The 25,115-nt window shown below is 37.7% G+C and overlaps 1 protein-coding gene across 3 annotated transcripts in view; it reads right to left on the reverse strand.

Moving 5' to 3' along the window:
• CERKL (ceramide kinase like) overlaps positions 1 to 25,115 on the reverse strand; it is a 110,674-nt gene that overhangs the window by 17,429 nt on the left and 68,130 nt on the right. For all 3 annotated transcript variants that reach the window (XM_046659877.1, XM_046659876.1, XM_046659875.1), the window contains 3 exons: positions 15,010 to 15,141; positions 6,723 to 6,786; positions 762 to 904 (listed from right to left, as the gene is read on the reverse strand). In XM_046659877.1, the coding sequence (XP_046515833.1) occupies positions 762 to 904; positions 6,723 to 6,786; positions 15,010 to 15,141 (339 nt within the window). The remainder of the gene's footprint in view (positions 1 to 761; positions 905 to 6,722; positions 6,787 to 15,009; positions 15,142 to 25,115) is intronic.

Raw genomic sequence — 25,115 nt, forward strand, 5'->3', positions numbered from 1 at the left:
CATGGTTGGGGCCTATTTTGACACCATTATCACCCAACAAATGGCCCATTTTCTATTCCCCAACACTCTTGGGTTTTTCCCTGACATTTATCATTTTTGCAGTCAAGAAAATAATTCATTCTAATCTTTTTAAGCCAGATCCTGTCTATTTTTAGGCCTAATTTAAGTGGTACTTACTCTATAACGTTTTCACTACATTCATTCGCTTAACAAATTTTATTGAGCATCACTGTGTCACATTCTATTCTATTCTAGCTGCTGGAGATACAGTAGTCAGAATGAATCCTTTTGGCATTCTCAAGGTTACCTGTTTATACTTTGATTATGGGAGTTACCACATTTTACCTAATGTGGAATTGCAAACAGCTTGCCTGGAGTGGGCCTGTTTTGAAACTTCATATCTGGGACTGTGTGATCATTACACTTTCATTTAAGAAGGTAAAATAATCATAATCTCATTCACTAATTGCTTAACTATGTATTAAACCTTCCACATATACCATCTAATTTAATACTACAATAACCTTGAAATGAAGTGAATATTATGTATGTTATCTCTCTTTAATGGATTAGAAAAAATGAGGCTCAAAGAAATTAAATAACTGTTGAAAGTCTCACATTTGCTAATGGAGATGCCAAGCTTGGGTCTTTCAGAATCAAAGTCTGCATTTAACTCTGTGTTACACTATCTAGGTTAGGAAGTAACTAGGGAGAGATAGGAGGAGAGGTTCCAGTTAGCAGATCCATGGCCACTCCCTTGCCTGCTGGTATTACACCAAGTGGAAGCTGTGCTTGGACAGGAGTCAGGATGCTGTCTGTTTCCACCCCAGCGTTCTTCTGGGCTCTGAGAAGCAAAGCGTGGGCTACTTCACTGGCAGATCCATCTCCACCAACACACACGACGCTAGAAAACAAGAAATTAAGTAAAAGAATGCAAAGCTTCAAAGTAATTGGTAATAATTCATGAAATCTAGGCTTCAAAATATTAATCCTATATATTTCATGTGCATGATTACTCACACACCTCAAACATTTTAGTATGTGTCAGTGGATAAGAAGACACTGGAACTGCACTGGTAAAGTTTACCTTATAATACCATGATGACATCCCATAAACAAAATATTTTTAAATGAGTTAAGAGGCATTAAAACATTTGAACCTGTTAACTCACATCTGACCTGCATTTTGCTCTGTTAATGTCCAAAAGCATATTATACTCATTTTGTGTATTTTAATAATAGTCATGGGCAATCCATTTAATTAACATAAACCAAAGAGATAAAATCCTGCTAATTTTCAACATAGCTTGAAAAGACAAATAGCAATAAAAATCATGTAAAATATGAAGCTTTAATTTAAGGAACTGCTAATTATCATCAGTATATGAATATAATAATTGCAAATCTGAACTGGTTTTCATCTCCTCGACATTACCGCTACACAGCACTTTTAAAATTAGTGTTACTACCCTTTGACCCTAGTCAGCGCTGCTAATATATTTTTTAGACTTCATTATAAGTAGACTATGAGGGAGTAGGTGTGGGAATCCATGACAGTAATACATACAATACCAGAAATTTGTTTCACAATCATTTGTATTTAAAAGATGCAAAATAATTTTAAGTATCAAAATCATATCAATTTACCCAAAAAGAGGATGATTTTGTGTCATTCAAAGCTGATGTCACAACTTAAGGCCTACAAGGGCCCAGCAGGAGAGTATGCTCAGTCTAAAGGAGAAAGCTTCTCAGCTCCAGCCCATCACATCCTCTGGGAGGCAGGCCCAGAGGACCACATATTCTGATTTTTGTAGAGAAGCCACAGATCCTGATTTTGGGGTGAGTCTTCTAATTTGTAAATCCTGGCAACTCGTCTTCAGTATACTTATGCGTCACTTAATGACAGGGGTATGTTCTAAGAAAGGTGTCTTAGGCAATTTCACTGTTGTGCAAACATCATAGGGTGTACTGACACAAACCTAGATGGTATAACTTACTATACACCTGGGCTATATGGTACTAATCTTACAGGACCACCATTGTAGTTGTGTATGCAGTCCGTCATTGACTGAAATGTTATCATGCAGCACATGACTGAATGTTTAAAAACTCTATGTGCCAAACCAAACAGCCTACAGGCCATAATCAGCAGGGGTTACTGGTTCCCTAAGTTTAAAAAATTCCAGAGGTTGATGAAACCAGAGGCTAAGGATATTTTTTCCATCAATTCCCTCTACCTTGTTCTCAGCCTTCCAGCCCCAGCACTTCGCTGAGGTTCAGTCCTATGGGAGCACAGAGCCTGGGCAAGCCAGGTCTACCCGAGTTAGAAGAGACTCCAGGATACGGGATAAGACCCAGGTCATTTTTGGCTAGGGATATTATTTTATACCTGAATTGATTCTAAGGGTTCACAGTGTAGCCACTCGTCGGAGAAAAACAGTTATACCTACTGAGGGTCAACTTTACGTCAGATACATTGGCTCTTTTCTATTAAATTCTCAGAATTCTATAAGTAGGCATTAGCCTCATATTTATAAATGGAGAAGCAAAGTTTGATTTGAACCTAATCTGTATGATTTCAAAGCTCTCCATGAGCAGATTTCCAAACATTCTATGAACTTAAGTGTAACTCCCAGCTCCATGCCTGTCTACCTGCTGTGGTGTGCATCCCTGAAAGGAGCACAGAAAGTCAGCCAACAAAGCAACTAACTTAACACCAAAGAACTTGACTCTTCCATCTAGTACAACAACATCTGACCCCGGGAATCCTGCATCCAGTTAATATAGCGTCGTGCATGTTAACTCACTGCTAGAGTTAGTAGAAATGGCCTTTCTATGAACACGCTCTGCTACAAAAACCTTTGAAATTTTGTCATAATACATGCTGTGTTAAATATTTTGAAACTATAACAAATGATGACAATCAAATAAAGTAACCTTTAGCAAGTAATTACCATGCACCAGGCACTGTTCTCAGTGCTCTCTGTGTATTAACTCATTTAATTTGAATGATAACTGCATGCAATAGATACTTCTACTCTCAATTTACAGATAAGGAACCTAAGGCGTAGAAAGATTAAGTAACTTTTCCAAGGTCACACCACAGTAAGTGATAGAATGAGGACCTGAAACAAGACATTTGCCCTTAGAGCCTGCACCCTATTGAATATACTATATTCCTTTGCTATATATGAAACCTAACGAAAACAGCCCTATGAGGGTTTTATTATTTTGAAAATCAGTTTACTAGTAGAACCAATGTGAAATTGAATGAGTGAGGAAGGAACATATTTATTTATGGTGATCACTACTATATCCTTAAGATTATCTCCAGGTATAATTACTCAACCTAGGAAATACACTTAATACAAACATATCACAAGAGTCTGGACACTATAAGGTAAAAAAAAAATCCAGTTTTTATCAGTTAATTTAACCCACTTAAGAGTTACCCTAAAACATAAACCTTAGTGCAACTAATCCTTTTCATGTGGTATATCTTACGTTTTCAGAATAAGTAAACTCCTTGCCATGACCCCACGTAGAATGATTCTGTCTAGAAAAGTACAAGTAGGGGCTAATATCTTTTTATAAAAAGTAATATGGTAATATGAAAATTTTTAAGTAGGTGTTTGTCTATCAACCAATATCATCTTTGAAATGTTAAATGTATCATTTAATTTTTGATTTAAACTTTTTCTTTTTTGAAAAAACATACTTTTTTTTAAACCTTACTTAGTAATACAAATATTGATAAAATGTCAATGTTAGCCAAATAATGCCTAGATTATTGTAGGTCTGGTTAATGATGAAACTAACAAAAGAAGAAAAACTGTGTAATTCAATAAATTCAAATGTAAAAACTGTGAAATAAGATAGGAAAATATTAGTATACTTATAACTGCATAAGAGCTATAGATTAGCTTAACTGAATTCACACTTATAAATTTAACTGCTTCAATCTATGCACCTGATATTACTCTTCCCTTTGCCTTTACAAAACTTCCTGTTCATGCCCAGTATAAAGAGGGGGCAATATGGAAACTGACACTCCTACAAGTTTTCACAGTGGATCTGAGAATGTTTGCTAGAACACACTGGAGTTGCACACCGGCTGTCATGAGTACTGATACACTGTTCCTGTTGGCTTTAGAAATATGTGACAGTGTGTCTTCATAGAAACACACATAACTCATTAAAAAATTCCAAAATCTTAGCAAATAACATTTAAAAAATCTTACTTAATCATTTTGCCTTACTGAATAATGTACATAGTATCTTTCTTGGATCTTAACCTCTCTGGTCTGTGTCCAAAAACCTTTAGGTGATTGCCTAATCAGTCCCTGTGGATAGCTCCGCTGGAGTCGGGCGGAATGCTCCAGGCTCAAGTTCTTGAAGGAACGTGAGGCCCTCTCTCATCCAATAGGATCTTTGGGTCACCTTACCCTATCCTTGAGTCTCTTGCATACATTTCCAAGAATGTGCTCCCACAGCCACTCTTCAAACAGGTTGAGGAACAGGGAACCCTAGAATGCAGGGCATTCCATTTTCAAACAATTCTGCTTGTTAGAAAATTGTTCTTTTGAAGTCCTAAAGAAACGATGTTTCCATTGCTCTCCACAAATATCTCTCTATGCAATTTTAAGTAAAGTAACTTTTAATTATCATTTTATTAAGATAGTTATCCCAACCACCATATCAGCTCCTACTGGAAAAACTGGGCCCATGAAAATAAATGAACTATTGAAAGGACCTTAGGAAATAGATGACTTTCAATAGAAATTTTAAACTATCATATGTCCTAAATAAATCAGCATGCTAGAGCTTAGAAACAGTTAAATCACTGAAACTCAATTCATATAATGGATAGGCCAAACTATTTGGTTAAAAAATATATGAGTAAGGGGCTGGCCCAGTGGTATAGAGGTGAAGTTCACGTGGTAGACTTCAGCAGCCCAGGGTTTGCAGGTTTGGATCCCTGGTGCAGACCTACGCACTGCTTATCCACTCATGCTGTGGCAGCATCCTATGTATAAAATAGAAGAGGATGGGCACAGGTGTTAGCTCAGGGCCAATCTTCCTCAGCAAAAAGAGGAGGATTGGCGACAGATATTAGCTCAGGACTAATCTTCCTCAAAAAAAAAAAAAAGGGTAATAACTAAGAGATCTATATATCTTTCAGTGCCACACTGCAAAATAACAACACCTGCCATGTGAAATAAACAAGAACTAAGTATGTTCAGATAAAGAGAAACATATTACCACACTGCACTTGAGCAATAGTCCTTCATCAGTCTGCAAAGTTGTTCTTAATCCTTGCCATAGTATAATTACCAACAGAGCATATTAATAGATATCACGTTTAGCAGAACACTTCATAACATTGATGAGCAAGACGAGATCTAATACCTGCACTATCCATTATTCTCGTTATTTATATAATATTGCTTTGAAGCAAAGACTTATTTGCAATGCAGCCAGTCTCATATACTCAGAAGCTGTGTCTCAGGACTATGAATCATATTCAGGTAGGAGCTGGTGGGCATGATTTCTCCAACTACTTTTCTCAAATTGTATACTTGCAAGATAATTTCCTAAATGTAGCCTATTAATCAATTTGTCTAGCTCTCAGTATACAGCTCTGAAGCAGTCTCCTACCTCATACTCTTCATCCTCAATATTTATATAATATTGCCATCTAGATTTACCCCTCTGAATTAAATTCCTTTTTGAAAAATCATGTTTTACTTTCCAAACTTTCTTATTCATCCACTAATATTTCTTCTCACCAAAACGTATTAAGCATTTCTGAAAAACAACCCTGCTAACGCTCCATTTTGATTGCATCACTTTCCTCCCTAAAATATTCTAATGGTTCTCTGGGAAGAGTAAAGCCTTTCGCTTTGGTTGAAAGACCCAACTGCCCTTCCTGATATTCTGAGTCTTTTGTTGACCCCTGCTGATCACCATGTGACACAAATAATTCACATACTTGCCACCTTTAAAATTCTGAAAAATCCACCCTTGCAAAAAACCTTCCCTAAAAGCACATGTTTTTGTCTTACACATCGATCCAGCACTATAGCAAATTGATTCGCCTAATTTCTAAAAATAGTATTAAAGTTTATGTTACTAGCCTTGTTTCTAATGTTTGCATGCCTGTGAACAATTTCTACACACTCCAGCAATGTATTGCAGATCATTATGAAGAACATACTTATTTGGTAGCCACTAAATTATAGAAGGTAATTAAAATTAGCATCTTTTATTCATTCTGAAAATAATAGATTTATTTTTATAAAATGTTTACCCTCACAGCCAAAGTAACCAGGGGGTAGCTATCAATACTGTCAATAAATTTGCAAAAGAGGATCAGAGTACAGTTATGCCATTTGACCAATATAATATTTTCCATTAATGCTCTTCTAGATACTTACGTGGTTAAAGCCAAAAATTAAGGACTATAGAGGCAAATGGGGTACACTGTGATTCCCCAGTACTTATAATTAGATTTCTCCTTTTGCTTTCCTAGGCTCAATCCTAAGAGTCGATGACTACGCCGTATTATTATTATTATCAGTAATTGTTATTATACAGGAATGAATGACATAGACACAATCACAATTTTTAAACAATTATATGTCCCAAATATGTGGCAAAAAACTAATGAAAACATTTAATAACATAAGCTATGTGACACATATAGATAACAATAAACCTACCCATCAAATCCCTGTAGTTCACATTCCTTCAGGAGTGACAGAGCATGCCCTTCATATTCTGTTACTATTAAAAAAACAAAAGCACAAAACAGTGAAAGTTTTAAACAAAAATCTATACTTTTTAACTTGGTTTGGCAAAATAATATGATAAACATATGGTCAGGTCATAAAAGAACATTTATTCTTGACTATTTATATTTTAATCATGGGAAAGAGAATTAAGTGTTACTTGCCTGATGTGTTTTATGGCTTTATGTAAAAGAGGGTCATATATTTGTTCCAACTACATAAGTCATTTGGGGATATCCCACACACAGCAGTTAGATCATTTATCTTGGTGCCTGTCTGTTTAGTTTCCCCTAAATAAGACACATTTCCTTTAAATCAGAAGCCCAAGAGCAGCAGTATTTTGAAAATAAGGCATATTAGCTGGCATCAAACAGTCAATGTTAAATTGCTTTGGCAACCTTACATGAATAAATTAGTTGAAAGGTTAGTGTAAGATTTACATACTAGAAGAATGTGTATCTGGAACTGCTAGACTAAAAAGAGGAGGAGTTGGATGTGAAAATATGAAGCAAAGCCAACACCAATGATAACAGACCCAAAGCTGAGAAGGAGGGTGGCATGGGCCCACAAGAGCCAGATCCTCCGAGGAAATGAATCTGTCACTCCCTATCGCTGTCTCCGCAGTCATGATGCCCTATGCAGTATTGTAAATGCCAGTGAAGAGGGGATAAACTGGCACACTGCAGATGGCACCAAGCATCCCAACCACATTTAGCATTTTCTAGGGCAGCTCTGCCAGAAGAGACAGCCCAGCTGTATCCACCCATCAAAGATTTCTGCTGACTGACATGACATTGCAGATGGATTTTTTGTGTAAGAATGTGCATCATTATATGCAAGATTACATTAATCTTTCATGCCTGTCTGTCCCTGGTGCCAGCATGGTTCCAGTTTTTTCTACAATGTTTTTAGATATTGTTAGAAATTATTAGTCTTGGTGTCTAAAAGAATCATTCTGTATCCAGCAGCATTACACTGTAATCCTCCATAGTTTATTCAAATGCCGTTAATATTCACACGAATAAAACCTCTCTATTAAACTCTAATCAGAAGAAAGCTACAAGAAAACTAAATATAAAATATTAATATTAATAAACTTGGATGGTTAAGTTATCATAAATGACTGTGTGCTGATCATTCATTTATAACCTCAGCAAGTAGTTGCAACCTTAAAAAGCAAAATAATAAAATTTCTTACATATATACATTAAAAATAATTAAGGCCATTATGAAGAAATATTTATGCTGAGAATCAGTTTATCAAGTGTGCTTTTATACCAAAGCTTACTTTGGTAAAGCTTATAAATCCAACAAAAAATTAGTCTTAAAATTATGTTATGGCTGAATGCTATTTTTATTTAGGAAAATTTTGAAATAGTTCATTTTTTTCCTTTGATCTTGCAGGTGGAAACCATCTAAACACTGATGCAAATTATCCAAGAACAATAAGTTTTTAAATGACACTGTAAAAGTTAAATAAAATGACAGATCTGGAACAAAGAGTCAGAAAAGATGAAAGAAACCTGACCATAATATAATAGGACAATGAACAAAATGAATAAAGTTCTTGGCTTCAGAAAGATTATATTCTGGAGACAGACAACATAGACTAATTTTTAAAAATGAATGTACACTATAAAGTAATAATAAGTGATTATAAAGAAAAATAATGTAGGGGAAAAGGAAAGAAAGTAATCTGGACTACTAGTTAGATATAGAAGAAATCGAAATATTTAGACAGGATATTCCAGGGATCTGGATTCAGAAAGAGCCAGATTCAAATCACCTTTGGAGCTTATTACTCCAAATCAACATGAAGAGTGAACTGCTAGGCAAATGCAGTTTCGAAAGAAAGTTACTAGCCTTTTCTCTCATCTACCTTCCTTTTCCAATGACATTGACACCCTATGTCCCTTCTATATAGGAAATTGGGAGTTTCTATTATTTACAAGACTTTGGACACATAGTTATTATTGCTGGGACCCTCCCACCCACCCCAACCTTCCATTTAAATATTACTTTCTCAGGAAGACAAGACTGCACGAGGGTAAAGTCTTGAGGTTGGTATTGAATGCTGAGGAGGAAACAGGCTTAAGTAAAGCCGGAAGAGATTTGTATCGGACATAAGGAAACATTTGTTGGTCTGGTGATAAAATTCTATAACGAGATAAGATACTGAGTTGTCATTTTCTTTCCTGTCCTATAGGTTCTTCAGACTTAGTAAGCTCAAAATGGAATCCGTTATTTCCAGCTTCAACTCTGTTGCCTCTCAATTACGTTGTTCTTTTTGTGTTTCATCATCCACTCCCCCCTGCCTGAGACAAGAAAATACCTTCTTCCTACAGCATCCCTCTCCTTCACTCTCCACAGCTACTGCATGGCTAAAGACAGCTGTTTCTGTCTTTTAATTGTGCTGCAGCATCCCAGCCGTCCTCAAGCCAATGCCCTAAATCTTGTCACCAACACCTTGAATGTGTATACGATGACAACCTCTTCTCCAGTCCCCCTCCAACCTGTATCCCACTCGAGGCAGAATGACTTTTCTCAAGCACATATTTGATCACGTCGCTTCCCTACAAAAAGTCCATTGATGACCATTCATTGTCCCCAGGGATAAAGTTCCAACTCCCTAATTGACATATTAGTATTAGAAATGGGACTGGCCATATTCATCCACAATTACTTAAGGGATAATAAAATGAATCTTTCACCCAGAATTCTCTCTCTCTCTAGCTGGATATTATGCATGAACATTTACTATCCAGATTTTTATTAAAATTCAGGTAAAATTGGAAGGAAATAATGCCTCAGCATACTAGCATCTTTGTGACTCAGTTTTATCAAATTGTCTAGCTTTCTGTTGGGTAAGATCAGAAATAACAAGAGGCATTTCCAAGGAAGGAAGGGCTTCAAGTAGAGACATAAAGAGCCAAAGATAAATGATTCAAAGAGGAGATTTAATAAAAGCATCAAAAGTTAGACATGATTCTAGAAGGAGAAAAAAGAAGAAAGTGACAACAAACCCCACTTTTTTGACACTTCTGCCCAGGGCCAGACAGGAGGTAAAATTAGCTGGTGACAAGGCACTCCCATGTGCTCTGAGCTGGCAGAGATCAAGGCTGCATTCAGAGAAGTGTCTCTGACCATGCTAATGATAACGAGCATGATAAGGTCTAGCAGCTTTGTTAATACAAAAATTGACTGAAAGGGATGGAATTGCCTATCATGAATAAGAGAGATCGAGGGCAGACATGATATCTATTTTCAGATATCTTAATGACTCTTGTATGCAAGATGGGGCACATTTATTTCGTTGATTTTGTATTACTACAAAAGATAGCATCAACTCTAAAAATTGCAAGGAGGTAAACTTCAGCTCAGAAGTTCTCCATGCAGCTGTCACCTCACACAAAGGCATTTGGCCAAAGGGGCAGGCAGGTTTCAATCCAGCCTGTACTCCTGTTCAACATGCTAGGTGACCTTGGGCTGAATCAGTCCAGAAGGAAGGGCACCTTTTTGTAAGTCAGCACAAAGGAGGTGCCTTTGTCTAATAGGCATAAGGGCACAGTGACCCTGAACTCAAGATAAGAATGTCTATCAACATTGCCCAGTAAAGGTACACACTGAGTCCCACACGGTGCCCACGCCAAGGCTGAGTGGTCATCCATGAGGAGTGCCACACACCTGCACTCCACCATATGGGGCAAATTGACCTAGATGGCCTCTAAAGTTCTCTCCAGTTTGATTTCTCTCCTGCCTTGACTTTCACTTTATTGTCTTATGAATTATCCTATGAATCTACGATCTCTCAAAATTCTTCTCACACCTTTAAATAGTGTAATTCCTAAAAGTCCACTCTGAGGACGAAGAGAAAGAAATGGTGTCATACGCCAGCATGGGCTTACCATTCATGATCTTTGATTCGTACGCCAACAAGCTATTACGGAAAAATAACTCAGTTCTTTCTAGGTTCTCCTAGAAGTTTTTCTGATCCCATTACTACATAAGATACTGCATTGGAGGTGGTAGCAGAGGGGGGATGTAACTTTAACTCGACTATTTCAAACGATGCTGATCTATATTCAGAAGTAGTTAGGGTTCCAGCACTAATCAAAATGAAAGAATATATTTTTATTAATGTGGTGAGATTCTTTTTTTTAACTGGAAGTTTGTACCTCATCCATTTTGCCCACCCTCACCCCCGACCTCTGGCAACCACCAATCTGTTCTCTGTATCTATGTTTTGGTTTTTTTCTTCTTTGGGTTTTTTTTAGATTCCCCATATAAGTGAGATCATATGGTATTTATCTTTCTCTATTGACTTATTTCTGGCACGATGCCATCAAGGTCCATCTATGTTGTCACAAATGACAAGATTTCCTTCTTTTTTATGGCTGAATAATATTCCAGGGTGTGTATGTGTGTATGTGTGTGTGTGTGTGTGTGTGTGTGTGTGTACCACATCCTTTTTATCCATTCGGCCATCCATAGATACCCAGGTTTCTTACACGTCTTGGCTGTTGTAAATAGTGCTGCAATGAACATGGGGTGCAGAGATCTCTTCAAGTTAGTGTTTTTGTTTCCTTCAGATAAATGCCCAAAAGTGAAATTGGATCATATGGCAGTTCTAGTTTTAATTTTCTGAGGAACATCCACACTGTTTTCCACAGTAGCTGCACCAATTTGCATTCCCACCAACAGTGCACAAGGGTTCCCTTTTCTCCATATCCTCACCAGTACTTGCTATTTCTCATCTTTTTGATAGTAGCCATTCTGGTTACTCAGAATGGCTCATGGTGGTTTTGATTTGCATTTCCCTGGTGATTAGTGATTTGAGCACCTTTTCATGTACCTGTTGACCACCCATATGTCTTCTTTGGGGAATTATCTATTCAGATTCTCTGCCTATTTTTTAATCAGACTGTTGATTTGTTTGTCATTTTTAAATGAAATTTATAGGAAAAACTACTTTATAATATATATATATATATATAGCTACAATTTTTAAAATCATGCCTCATTTATATAGCACTCTCTTCTAATGAATTCATCATCATATAGGATTTATTATGTAATTCATACTCCATTTGGATTCAGCAATGCACACAAAATACATTAAAACAATGGTCATCCTGGACATGCAGAAAATATGTATGCTTTCTTCCTTATTCTTTCATATAAGATACTTTTCTTTCAAAATGTAAATTGAATCTTAACATTTCACAATTTATGAAAATGAAATGCACAGCAGCAGTATGACCATTTTCTATAGCACTTTATGATATACAAGCTAGTTTCAAATATATTACCTTTTTCAAACTTCAAAACTATACTGTGAGATAGGCAGTAAGATTCTAAAACTTTTCAAGTATCCACACATTTATTCAGTCCTTCACACAAAATAGGAAATATTTTTTATCTGAATACTTAGCCAATATACATACTAAAATGGTTTTATAAGCAAAAGATGCAATTTTATAATTTTGCCTGTAGGAGGAGTGTTAGGCACCTAATAATTAGCCATTCTGCACAAATACATAAGTAAATTCTAAATTTGCTTTATGTAATATTCTAATTTTATGTTAAACTAAATATAACAACATTTATAGATTTAGAAAAAAGGTCCTAGAACATAATATTTTTCTCTCCAATACAAGTGTTTTAAGAAAGAAAGCACATTCCTATCATTTACTCTACCTTAGGTGAGGCCTCCTCTACCGGTTTCCTTTCCTCCAATCTCTCTCTCTTCCTAATCGCTATTCTACTGGCAGAATCATCTTTGCTAAACCAGATTACAGCACTATGATAAAAACTTTACACTAACTTGGGATCAGTGCATGAGCAAACTCCTGAGTGGAGCATAAAGATCCCTCCATAATCTGGACTCAAATTTCCTCTATAGTACATTGTTGGGAACCTTCCCAGAGCCCTTTTGCCCTTTTTTCTCACTAATAGAACCCAAATTCAGTTCTGATATCCTCAGCCTCTAGGAAGGTTGAGGGGTCCTACCCTCAGCCCATGGGAAGGGTCTTGATAGTTAAGAGAGTGATTGCTCCAGGTTGGGCATACATACTATGACAGTCAAACTGAAAGGAAGAAATGTTAATCCTTGTTCAGGATTAGAGCATGTTGGGTCTCTCTCTCACCTACACACACTTCTCCCCATCACAGTAGATGGGAATAAAGAAGGATCCAATCCACTGGCAACCATTTTACGATGATGGAAAGGACCAGATTTAATATGAAGTCAAAACTGAGGGAACTAGAGCAGCTATGAAAGAACTCTCAAGATGATATGGGTACAACACACACATACACACACCCCCACACTTGTTTGTGTTCACTAGCTTGTCTTCCTTCCCTCACTTTTCTTCGATAATGCACAGAAAACCATTTTCTTGCCTTCTCTGACTCTCCAAAACTGTCCAGTTCAAGTTTCTAGTTCAAATAATTATCTTGAGTCTTCTGATCAAAATTAATGTCACTCTCTGAGACACCATAGTTCTTTTATGCCTATCCAAATTATATTTGTTTTAAATATCTACAGTCATGCATCACATAACAATGTTTCAGTCAACAACAGATGACATATACAATGGTGTTGTTTTAAGATTAGTCCCACACACCATAGGTGTGTAGTAGGCTCCACCATCTAGGTTTGTGTAAGTATACTCTATCATGTCCACACAAGGATGAAATCACCTAACAAGGCATTTTTCAGAACGTATCCCCACTGGTAAGTGACCTATGACTGTACTTGAATCCCTAATAAATTAAAGGTCACTCGAGAGCAGGTGGCACAGCTTATTCATCTTGTATTATGCATATTGCTTAACATAAGGCATTCAACAAAAGTTTCTTGAACTGAAGGGCATATAGTAACATCCATGTGAAACTGTTCTGGATATTAAATCAATGAAACAAAATAATGTTACTGAGTTTGCCAATAAGTTTATTCAATTTTGGTTATCCTAATACAAATTTCAAACTGTTCCTTCTGCCAATCTTGGAAAATCTCCAGTGAAAAGGAATGATAGCTCTGAATTGTTTCTTTGTGTTATAAATCACCTTTAAGTAAGCCAAAAATCCCAAAGATGAAAGGTTAACTCCTTCACAACAATTTTATTTTAATTCAGAAATTCCTCTTGAGTTTTTCGTGGTAGTTTCTCTTGAACTTCCATTGTAGTAGATATCTTTTGGGGTGGCTGACCTTCCCACAAAGATTGCCTTTAAAAAATTTATTTTAAGAACTTCCTTCTACCCCAGTCCATCAAGTAACGAGATGAGGGCTTCAATGACCTTATTTACATAGTGACACCCATCTCCCTTGGTTATAGCTGAGCAAAGCCAGGTCACTGAATCCTTTCCCCAGAAATTTACAATCAGGACTAAGAGATGCCAAGTGCACTCTGGCCTTGTCTCCTGAGTAGACTAATATGAATACTCTTCATCAATTAAAATTGACTACAAATTTACACTGTGTGTTAGTGAAGCTACGTAGAAATAAGACCAGAAAAACTGAGGGCATGATTCTCCATAGCTTCAACTTTCCTTCTCAGTCCACCCCTGTGGGAAAAATTAGTCTCAAGGAAACAAAGAAATTTGGTCACCAAACTCAAAAGTTAAAAAGGATTTTACTGATCTTTGTATGAAATTTAGCTTTAGCAAATTTGTATTTTTGTCGGCACAAACATAAACATCTTTCTTATTTTAGACAATGAAGTTAAGCTTCTGGCTTCTCTAAATTCATCTAAAACCAGGAGGTAAGTGCTTAGTTTTGACCTAACCAGCAGGGGTCAGAGTCAGAACAAAAACCACCTAATGAAGGATTCCATGGAAAGACATCAAACATTTAAGGGAGCAAAAAGCAATTGCTTGCCAAACTGCAGAAATAATGTGTAAATAGCAAACATCTCAATGAAGACGTCAAAAAATGTGCAGCTACCTTTAAAATGATGCCTAATAATTTTTAAAGTCTGAAAAATGGTCTAAAGAGAAAAATATTGATACTCTAACAAAAATTACACAATAAAAAAAGAAAACAATAATTAAATTATAATCCTGTAGTTGGCTGCAGCGGGTTATAGAACTATAAAAAAGCTTTAGATATTACAGGCATCTTCTTAAATTTAGATTAAGAACAAATTCAGGTCATTTTACTTCCTTAAGTATGATTTTTTTTTTTAAGTGGCAAAATAATATTCTGAAAATGACTTACTTGTCACATCAGTCTTTATTCCTGCAATCTTCAACAGTGGCTCAACCTTCTTGTAATACACCTGAGTAGCTTCTTTTTTGTGGCTTTGGGGGTTAAGGAGTATTTTTAACGACTTTGGTCTATTTGAAAAACCTAAGAGGAAAACATAAAGACAAAGTTATAAAGTCTCTATCAGTAGTTTTTCTTTCCCTTTAAAACCATACGCCAAGTCCAGTTAGAATGCTATACACTCACTTAAATAGCATTTTCTATTTTTATTTGAAATTACAAGAATATTCCTGAATACACCATTATTTTAAAATATTTACATTTTCCTCTCAGCTAGAAAGGTACATCCTTCTTAAAATAAATAATAAGTTATAACAAAACATTTAATTTATGAAAGAAAATGTGAATGAAAGCAACTTCATGAGTATTAGGCAAGATTTATATATATTTACCAAATCATAGATAATATATCCAATATTCCTTTAGCATTTGTTTGTGGGGAAAAAAGCAGTGAACTGTGACAAATAGAAAGGTCCATTTTCTCTCCTTAGATAAATGTGCTCATTATTAGAATTGGGCACTCCACTGACCCCAGGGCTACCCAGGCCTGACCTGTGGATGAGCCCACAGTGGAGACGTGTAAGCGGGGCCAGGTCAGGGCCAGCACCCAGAGCAATGCATGCTGGGGCCTCAACAGAGGGTTTAGGTTGGGCCAGGGGAGAAAGGACTCTTCCCCTGGGAATTGGAAAGCAACGCCTCTCAGCCGGAATTTGATGATGGTGCTGCCTCACAGTTGGGGCTGAGATTTGATACTACAATTTTCTGGGCTTGCAAGATGCTTATCACTTAGAACCCAGTTGGAGCAGGTGCAAAGCAAATTTTCTGTTGTTAGGAAGGGGCAGGAGGGACAGAGGAGCCAAAAGAAAGCTGACGACGGTTTCTTTCATGGAAAGCTGCTCTCACAGGGCCCCATTTCAAGGTTAAAAAGGCAGCTACTAACATCCGTTTTTAATAAAACTGTTACTAAAGCCAAATGAAAAATGCCCATTACACCAAAGTTACTATTTTGTGCCTCAAATAGAGACAATATTTCACTTCTCATCACATTTGATATAATAAAATCTTTCAACAGCACATTCCGGTTTGAATTCAGAGTGAGTATTGGATGAGAGAGAGAGAAACTCTTTATATTCTTGGTAATCGCCCCTGGGCTCCCTATTTTGGTAAGGGGCCTCTGTCAGTGTCCTAATCACCCAGTCTTGAAACCCCAAAACCGTGCTCATTTCCTTCCTTTTTTCCAATGCCTACACTCAAATGAGTGCCCAGATTCATGAGATGATAACTATTTGCTTCCATTGCTTCTGCCTTTCCTGGCTGTTGCCCTCAGGCTTAGTGTTCTTGGGGGCCACTGCGTGGGCACCTACCCTTCCACCGCATCCTTGGGCATCACAGCTCTGATGAGCCCCACAGTGTTCAAAAGCTGCCAAAGCTCATCGCTGCCTGCAGAGCAAGCCCGAGCCTCTTAAAATGATATTCAGAGCCCTCCCCCAAACAACTCCAACCTACCTTTCTCCCTCAACCTTTCTTCTTCCTCTCTCTCACATACTCAAGAAACATTTATTGAGCATTTGTGCTGAGCACTGGGAAGAGGGGCAAAGCAATTAAGATGCAGTTCATGCTTTAAAGGAGGAAGACGTCTCCACAAATAGACACAGCACCAGACAGAGTGACTTGTTAACAGAGAGGCGCAAGGCACCATGGGAGTGTACAGAAGAGGGTGGTTAATTCTCATTAGGGGTCTGGAAAAGCCTTCCTGGAGAAGGGAGTATTGGAGCGGGGCTTGTGGTTCATGCTGTTTTCAACTACTTAGAATTCCCTCCCCCTCACCCCTCATCCTACCCCTTAGCAAAACAGCAAGGGCGGGGCAAGGGAAGAAATTCAAAGCCGTGAGACCAGCATGGGCAAAAGCACAAGCTGAGCAAGTGCAGAGGTTTCTGCCTCATGCTCCTTGGACCCACTGTATTAATTGCCAAATGCCAGGAGTGCCAGGCCTTCCTTTGTTCAGACGGTTTTCCCTTTCCACTCCACCCTATCACTACTTCTGTGAAAACTCTACCATTTTTTCAAAGCTCACTTTAAATACCACTGTCTCACTGAAGCCTTTCACAATCACTGACAGAATTCACCTCTCTGGCTTCTCGCTGCCACTTTCCTCTATGTGCTTCTATTAACTATTTTTTATATCATTTATACATAAAAATTCTGATAAAAGACCCAATATCTTGGGACTCCCACTGACCAAACATGGGACGATACCAAATGGACTCAAGATAGTAATATATCATACTAAGGGGGAGAAGGGAAAACTCTGTCTTATAGCAGAATGATAATTCATAAATACACAAGAAATTACAGAGTTAGAAAAATTACTATTTTCAACCATCGTTATAATAATGGATTCAGGCAAGAATCAGCAATAGATGCTAAAACTATCAGTGACAGTCAGTTGGGAAACAAAATATTTACTTATTCTTAAACTCTGTCCCTCATTATCGCTCTCATTACAAAGGGTAAAAGATACATTTACAGTAGGAAAGTCCAGCAGACACCATCTTAGGCAAGTGATCAAAGTTAACAATGCCCTGAATGGTACAAATGGACACATAGGCCTTGTGATGTGTGTTACACAGCACAGAGAAGGGCACATCACATCCACGGCATTCCTGGCCAAACTACGTAATGTGGATCTAACACAAAATGCTCAGACAAACCTGAGTTGAGGGGCATTCTCAAAATAACTACCTTAAACTCAAAAATGTCAAGGCCATGAAAGACAAAGAAAAGCTGAGCTACTGTTCCAGACTAAAGAGATGACAACTAAAGGCAGTGTGTGATTCTGGATCAGGTTCAAAAAAAAGAACTGTCGTAAAGGACAGTATTATTGCCCTTTAACCAGGAAGGACTAAGCAGATAAATCTAGGGCTCACTTTTATTAAAACATGACAAGGACAAGAAACTTGTTCTCAACCCCAGAGCCCAAGAGTCAGACTAAATATCCAAATTAAGTTTACCTTTCCTGGTAAATTTGCTGGAACACCCTGCTTCATTTCTCAAGCAGGGGGAGACCCGGTAAGGAAGGTGTCTAGGCACCAAATGGCTCCCCCAAATGTTATCATAAAAACCAACTTTTATTTCCCCCTCTTCCTACATCATGGCCATGGGGGAATAGCAGAAGTTTGTGGAAATGGGAAACAGTCATTTGGGGCGTGTGAGGGTGAGCACATCGTAGTTAAAGTCTCGTCGGCTTTAAAAACATATGTGTAAAAGGACATATGACATGTCTTTGAGACACAATCCTCTTAATAAGGCAGGAAAGAGGCTAAAATTATTTTTTAAAGATTTTCTAAAAAGCTTTAAGCAAAATAACTGAGTCTTAAGAATAAAATTAACAACAATAGTAATGAAAACTAAATTAATCAGAAAGTTCCATTTCATAGACATTCTGGTACTATAAATTGAGGTCTTTTTAAACACAAGTCAATAAGGGCAACTTTTCACCAGAACATGTATTCATTTTCCCATTCCTCTTTTCTTTTTGGGTACACTTAATATGATAATTATGAAGCTAGAGTCGAAGTATATACAAATTAGGTAGTAATTTGATACAAATTCATAAATCAGAATGGGAATTTCTATCGAATAAAGTAGTTTTTTTTTTTTTTTTTTCCTTTTTCTCCCCAAAGCCCCCCGGTACATAGTTGTGTATTCTTCGTTGTGGGTTCTTCTAGTTGTGGCATGTGGGACGCTGCCTCAGCGTGGTCTGATGAGCAGTGCCATGTCCGCGCCCAGGATTCGAACCAACGAAACACTGGGCCGCCTGCAGCGGAGCGCGCGAACTTAACCACTCGGCCACGGGGCCAGCCCCAAAGTAGAACTTTTTAAAAACGTTTTTCATTAGGTGGAATAAAGAGATAGAATATTTGAAAAATCTCCAACCTTCTTTTCTACCATGCTCCCTCAAGCCTCCGTCTACTCCATTCAGTTCCTTAAACTCACCACACTCCCTCTACCACCGGACCCTTGCACTTGCTCTCCCCTCTCTCTGCCCATGCACACATTCCACAGCCACTTGGCCCAATTAACCTCTACTCTGTGTTTTGATCTCACCTTATTCATCACTTCCTTGGAGAAGACTGCCATGGCCTCCTTGGCTATGTGACTTTAGCTAGGTCATTTCCCCCTTATGAGTTGTCCTTACAAGTCCATTCACTTGCCAGTCTTGATCCTTACACTGTTGTAATTTTACATTTATTTATTTGTTCTCCCCTATTGGACTGGAAACCCTCTGGAATTCTTCTCCGTGTTCTTTCTCTTTTAGTGCAGGGCATATAATAGATGATCAAATATTTGATGAATGAATAAAAGGGTGATGTTAGCCTCAGGCCATCTAGATAACAATGGCATCCATTCATTTATTCACAAATTATTGCATGCCTAGTATTTGACAGGCAGGCTTCTAGAAGCTGAGCTCTGTCAGTAAACAAGAAAGCCTCTGTCCTCATGAAGCTTCCACTCTAGTTTTGGGAGACAGAAATAAACAAGAGAATTCAGAGTATGTCAAGTGGCAATAAAATCTAAGGATAAAAATGAAGCTCAGAGGAAGGACAAAGGTACAAGAAATGACTTGCTGGCCAGGGAGGGTCAGGCCACCCAGAGCCTTGTAGGCATTTACAAGGACTTTGGCTTTTGCTCTGAGAGAGAGGAGAAGCATGGAGAATTCTGAGCAGTGCAGCATCATAATCTTGGGTATTAAAAGGATCACTCTAGCTACTGTGTGGAAAGTGGATACAGTAAGGGCAAGGACTGACAAAGTAAGAATAGTCACGATATTCCAGGTGGAAAACGATTGTTCTTGGACTGGAAAGGTTGAAGTGGAGGCTATAAGAAAAGTTAGATTCTAGATACATTTTGAAGGGAGCACTGACAGAATTTGTATGCTTTTTGGATATGGTATGTGAAAGAGAACAGTCAAAGATTAGTCTAATGTGTGGCTGGATAAGAGGAAAATGAGGACATAAGATGGGTAAGGACTAGTGAAAAAGTGGTAGAATCAGTAAGTTGTGGTCTCAGTGGGGCTAAAGGATTTTGGAGTTGGGGGAGTAGATCAGGCAAGCTAGAAAGACAGACGGCAGTAGCCACAGGGAGGGTAGGATGCTTGAAATTGAGACTGAATTGTTGCTTATCACAATAACAAGATCTGAGGAACTTCCATATTCATCAGAATCACCAGAAGGGCTTCTTAAAACACAGATTTCTGGGTCCCAGCTCCAGAGTTTTGGACTCAGTAGTCTGGGGTGGGTCTCAGAATTCATATTTAAGTTCCCAGGTAATGCTGATGATGTTAGTCCAGGGACCATACTTTGAGAACCACTGCTCCAGAAATATGATTACAGGAGGAGGTAGGTGAATTGAAGCACAGGTCACGATCTTTGAAGGACAAGAGGCCGAAAACTAAGAGAAATCTACAAAACACACAGAATTATGACATCAGTAGTGTTGGAGGGAGTAGCAGTGAGATAGGAGCAAAAGTCTTCAAGAACTGGGAGAAGGATGCAGTAGTCTGTACAGGGCTACAAAAGTAGTGCCAGCTAGTGGTGTCTGATGAATTGAGCTTCAATGCTGCAGATTTTTACGCTGAGAAAATAGTCCCAAAATAGCAGTAAGATGCAAGGAAGACATGAAGACATCAACAACACCTCCAGGACCAGTTGTACGAAATGTACAGCAGAAAAAACAGCCACCTACTTGAGATGGCAGCAGAGGAAGCCATAAGCTCCTAGAAGAGCTATGTCTCTCTATTTAAGCAAGAAGGTGAGGGGAATATTTGGAAAAGTGGTTAAAAATATAGGAGATTTTGCTAATGATGGACCATTCGTTCCACAGGGCAGAATTAAATGGTATCTGGGGTTAAGGAAAGTGGAGAATGGGGTCAGGTTAGGGGGTACAGAGAGAGAGCCTTAGAGGGATGGACGTCCAGGTGTTGAAGGGCCCTAGGCAGTGATATGGTGGGAAAGAGATAAGAATTGTTTGCAGCAGTTGGGGTTAGAGATTAGGAGGGTGGGGAGTGGAGTCTTACCCCAAGCATATGGAGCTCTATGAATTTTGTCTTTCCTCCAGCCAATGTCAAAGCTGGGGAAGGAGCAAAACTGCCTGGAGCTAGAGTTGCTCCAAAGCCCCTTTCCTTCTCAGTCAGTGTTGGAATCTGAACCCAGGTCTGTCTGAGGCACTAGGATATTCTCTTCACCAAGTGTTCTCAGTGCAAATGTTCTATATTTGAGAACAACATGCCCAGTTGTTTTTGTACAGATTAAAATATACACATGGTAGGGGACTGAAAATCTCCTTATTCAACTCATTCCCTGATATCCAGTTCCCCTCTTGGGGGACAACCACTGGTATCACTTTGAGAATCTATTCTATACATGTAAGTCACGTGCTACATAACAACATTTCGGTCAATGACAGACCACATATAAAACAGTGGTCCCATGAGATTAGTACCATACAGCCTAAATGTGTAGTCCGCTATATTATCTGGGTTTGTGTAGGTACACTCTGTGATGTTCACACAAGGACAAAACCTCCTACTGATGCATTTCTCAGAACTTATCCCAGTTGTGAAGTGACGCATATCTGCATACGTTGTGGCTTTTTACATAGATGGCAGCATCCCTACCTGCTATTCTGTATCTTGCTTTCCCTTTTACAATATTTTAGAGATGAGTCCATATCACTACATAGAGTGCCATCTCACTTTATTTAAAGCTGCCTAGTTTTCTTTGTATGGACGAAACTCAGTTTAACTAGTCCCCTGGGGATGGATATTTAGATTGTTTCCAATCTTCCTTTACTGCAAATAATGCTGCAAAGAATGTCATTTGGCATCTATTTGCATAAAACCGCAGGACAAACTTCTAGAAGTAGAATCATTGGATCAAAGGATATGCACACTTGAGAGTTGATATTGCTAAATTACTTGCCACAGAAACAGTTTCGTGTTGTGACCAAAAAAATGGACGCTAAAGTAAAAGTAATTGGCCTTAAGTCTTGGCTCTTCCATTTACCAACTGTGACTTTGAGTTACTGTGTAATGTCTCTGTTCTTCAATTTCCTTATCTGTAATATGAGGACAATAAGAGTACTTCTCACAAAGGGTAACTATGATGATTAAATAAATAAAATGCTTAGAAAAACGCATGGCACCTAGTAAGTTTTCAATTAGTTTACCTATTATTATTTCTACCAATTTACACTCCACCAGGAACTTAGAGTGTTTGTTTTCTTACACCCTTATAAATCCAGGATGTTTTCAAACTTTCTGATCTTTGACAGTCTGAGAGGTGAAAAATTGCATCTCACTCTAATTTCAACTTACATTTCTCTTATTATGAGAGAGCTTGGAAACTTTGCAAACGTTTACGAGCTACTTCTATTTTTCCATGAACTGTCAGTTTATATCCTTTGCCAACTCTTTCTTTGTATTGTCTTTGTCACGTTAATTTCGGCAGTGCTTCATACAGTAAGAAAATCAACCTTTTGTTTGTTAGATGAGTTACAAATACTTTTCCCAGTGTGTCATTTAGTGCCTTTAATTTTATTTATGCTTTCTTTATGCTGAAAGTTTTAATTTTTATGTACCTATAGTTGAATTTATCTGTCATTTCTCTTATGGCTTACGGGTTTTGTGCCGTTTTGGGCAAAAAAAAAACCCTGGATTTTTCTTCTAACAATTTTGCAATTTCAATTTTGTATTTTACTTAATCCTGACTGAAATTTATTTTGATAGAAGGTTTAAAATTGGGATTTGACTTTACTTTTTTCCAAATGGCTACTACCTGTACCAACATCACTCACTGGGTAATCTATCTTTCACAGATTTTAAATGCTACCTTTAGATTTACGAAATTTCTTGATGTGTCTGATCTCTTCTGAATTATCTAGTCTGTGTTCTACTGATCCATTCATATGTTGGGACCATAATGTTTTACATATTGTAGTTTTATAATACGACTTAATAGCTGATAGGGTTGCTCTCTCCTTATTACTTTTAAGAATTTTCATGTCTATTTTTGCTTACTTTTACACATGATCTTTAAACTCAGTTTGTCTTGTACAAAAAAATTCTCCTGGTATTTTCTTGGATTTACATTGAATGTAAATTATCTTAAAGACAATAATACTTTTATGAGAGTCAATCTTTCTGGGTAGAAACATGGTATAATCTTCCATATTAATTCTCCTGTGTCCCACAGTACCATGTTAGACATTTTTCAGATAAGTTCTGAACAATTGTCTTTTTCATCTTTTCTATTGCTGCTGTCAATATGTTCCTACTTCCTTCTCCTCATTGACTCTTGACAGCATGTATCAAAATTATTATTTTCTACATGTATCACTTTCTTTAATTCCTCATTGTTCCTCATAGATCTTCCCTCTCTTCTCTTGGATTTTCCAGGATAATAATTATTTCACCTGCCAATAATGGTAATTTTACTTTCCCCCTTCCAATTGTCATATAAATTCATTTTCCACCCTAGTCTACTTACATTGGTTGGTTCTACCAGAAGAATGTGACTAACAGTGCTGATAAAGGATAATCTTGTCAGTTCTAGAATTTAATGGAAATATCTCAAATGTTTCTCCATGTAGGCTTTAAAATGAAATATATATTTATCATGTTGATAACAGATCCATCTGTTCTTGTTTTATTAACAGTTGTTTGACATTCATAAGAAAGACTCATTATAGTTTTCCTTTTTTGGATTCTCATTGTCAGATGTTGGTATTAAATTCACGCAAGCTCTACAAATAAAATCTGGGAGTTTCCATTCGTTTTCTATGTTCTAGAATAGTTTAAATAGTATTGAAATTTCCCACCATCCCTTAAAGGTATGGTAGATATCCCTGTGAAAATATCCGAGTCAGTGCTTCTTTTAGGAGTACCAAAAAAATTTGTTTCTTTGGTGGTAATTGGTCTATTTAGATTTTCTATGTCTTCTGGAGTCAGTTTGGCCATTTTTATTCTCCTAGGCAATGTACTCATTCACTTCATCCTACTCCTAGGAGGTGGCCCATATTGCCTGCTGGGTCCTAGACACCATCCTCCTACTGAGTAGCAATAGCAACACTATTTCCCCCGATAATCAGAATTGATCACCTTTGCCAGCATAGCAACTTTATTATTTTTTTTTCTTTTGTTGGTTCAGTCATATGGTTCAATATTATGGCCAGATAATTCTCAATGTCCAATTCAATTGAACCATTTTCATGTTCCTGTGTAAAAGTATTCTTCTCCCATATTAAAAGCTGTAGATCAGCAGAGTTCAAAATTGTAGAGGCAGGAAGCAAAAATATTATGAGTGGATTACTGGAGGTGAGAGTAAGAGTTTACACTTCTACCTTCACTCCTTAGTTCATAGACCCATGTATTCTGTTTATAGAACTAAAAATACTTTAATATCATAAGATTTTATCTCCCAGGTGGCATACAACATAATAAATAGGAAACATGGTAAGACCAGTGAATCTCATAGTTATCAGCCAACTGCCTCACTTCTTTTGATGTAAATGAGTCCTTTGATCAAAAGCAATATTGTATAGGATGCAAATTCACTGAAGAAGGCATTTAGTAGGGCCACAGATGGTAGAAACACGGTGGATGGGAAATGCAAATCCATGCCTAAAGTAAACATTCAAAGAAATGAGGGCAAACCACTGACTTCCCCAGTGGAGGGGATCCAATGTAATGAACCTGCCACCAAATGGTTGACTGGCTGCTCTGAGATATGGGGCTATATCCAGGGCTCAAGGCTGATCTGTCTGCAGGTAGAGTACTCAGCAATGGTGGAAGTTAAGTTAGCCTTGGTAAGCAGAAGTGCTTGCTGTTAAACCCATATATTTTTCCCATCCCTGCTTAAAGGCCACTTTGTTTATGTGTTCTCTGTGCAAGCCCTGGGGTTGTTCTGAAAAGATGCTGATAGCCATCTATAGAATGGGGCATCTCGCCTACTTGATTATTTCCTCTTCTGGAAAAAATTCACTTTGATAAGCATTTACAT

Source organism: Equus quagga, chromosome 4, assembly GCF_021613505.1.
Source record: "Equus quagga isolate Etosha38 chromosome 4, UCLA_HA_Equagga_1.0, whole genome shotgun sequence".
Taxonomy (NCBI): Eukaryota; Metazoa; Chordata; class Mammalia; order Perissodactyla; family Equidae; genus Equus; species Equus quagga.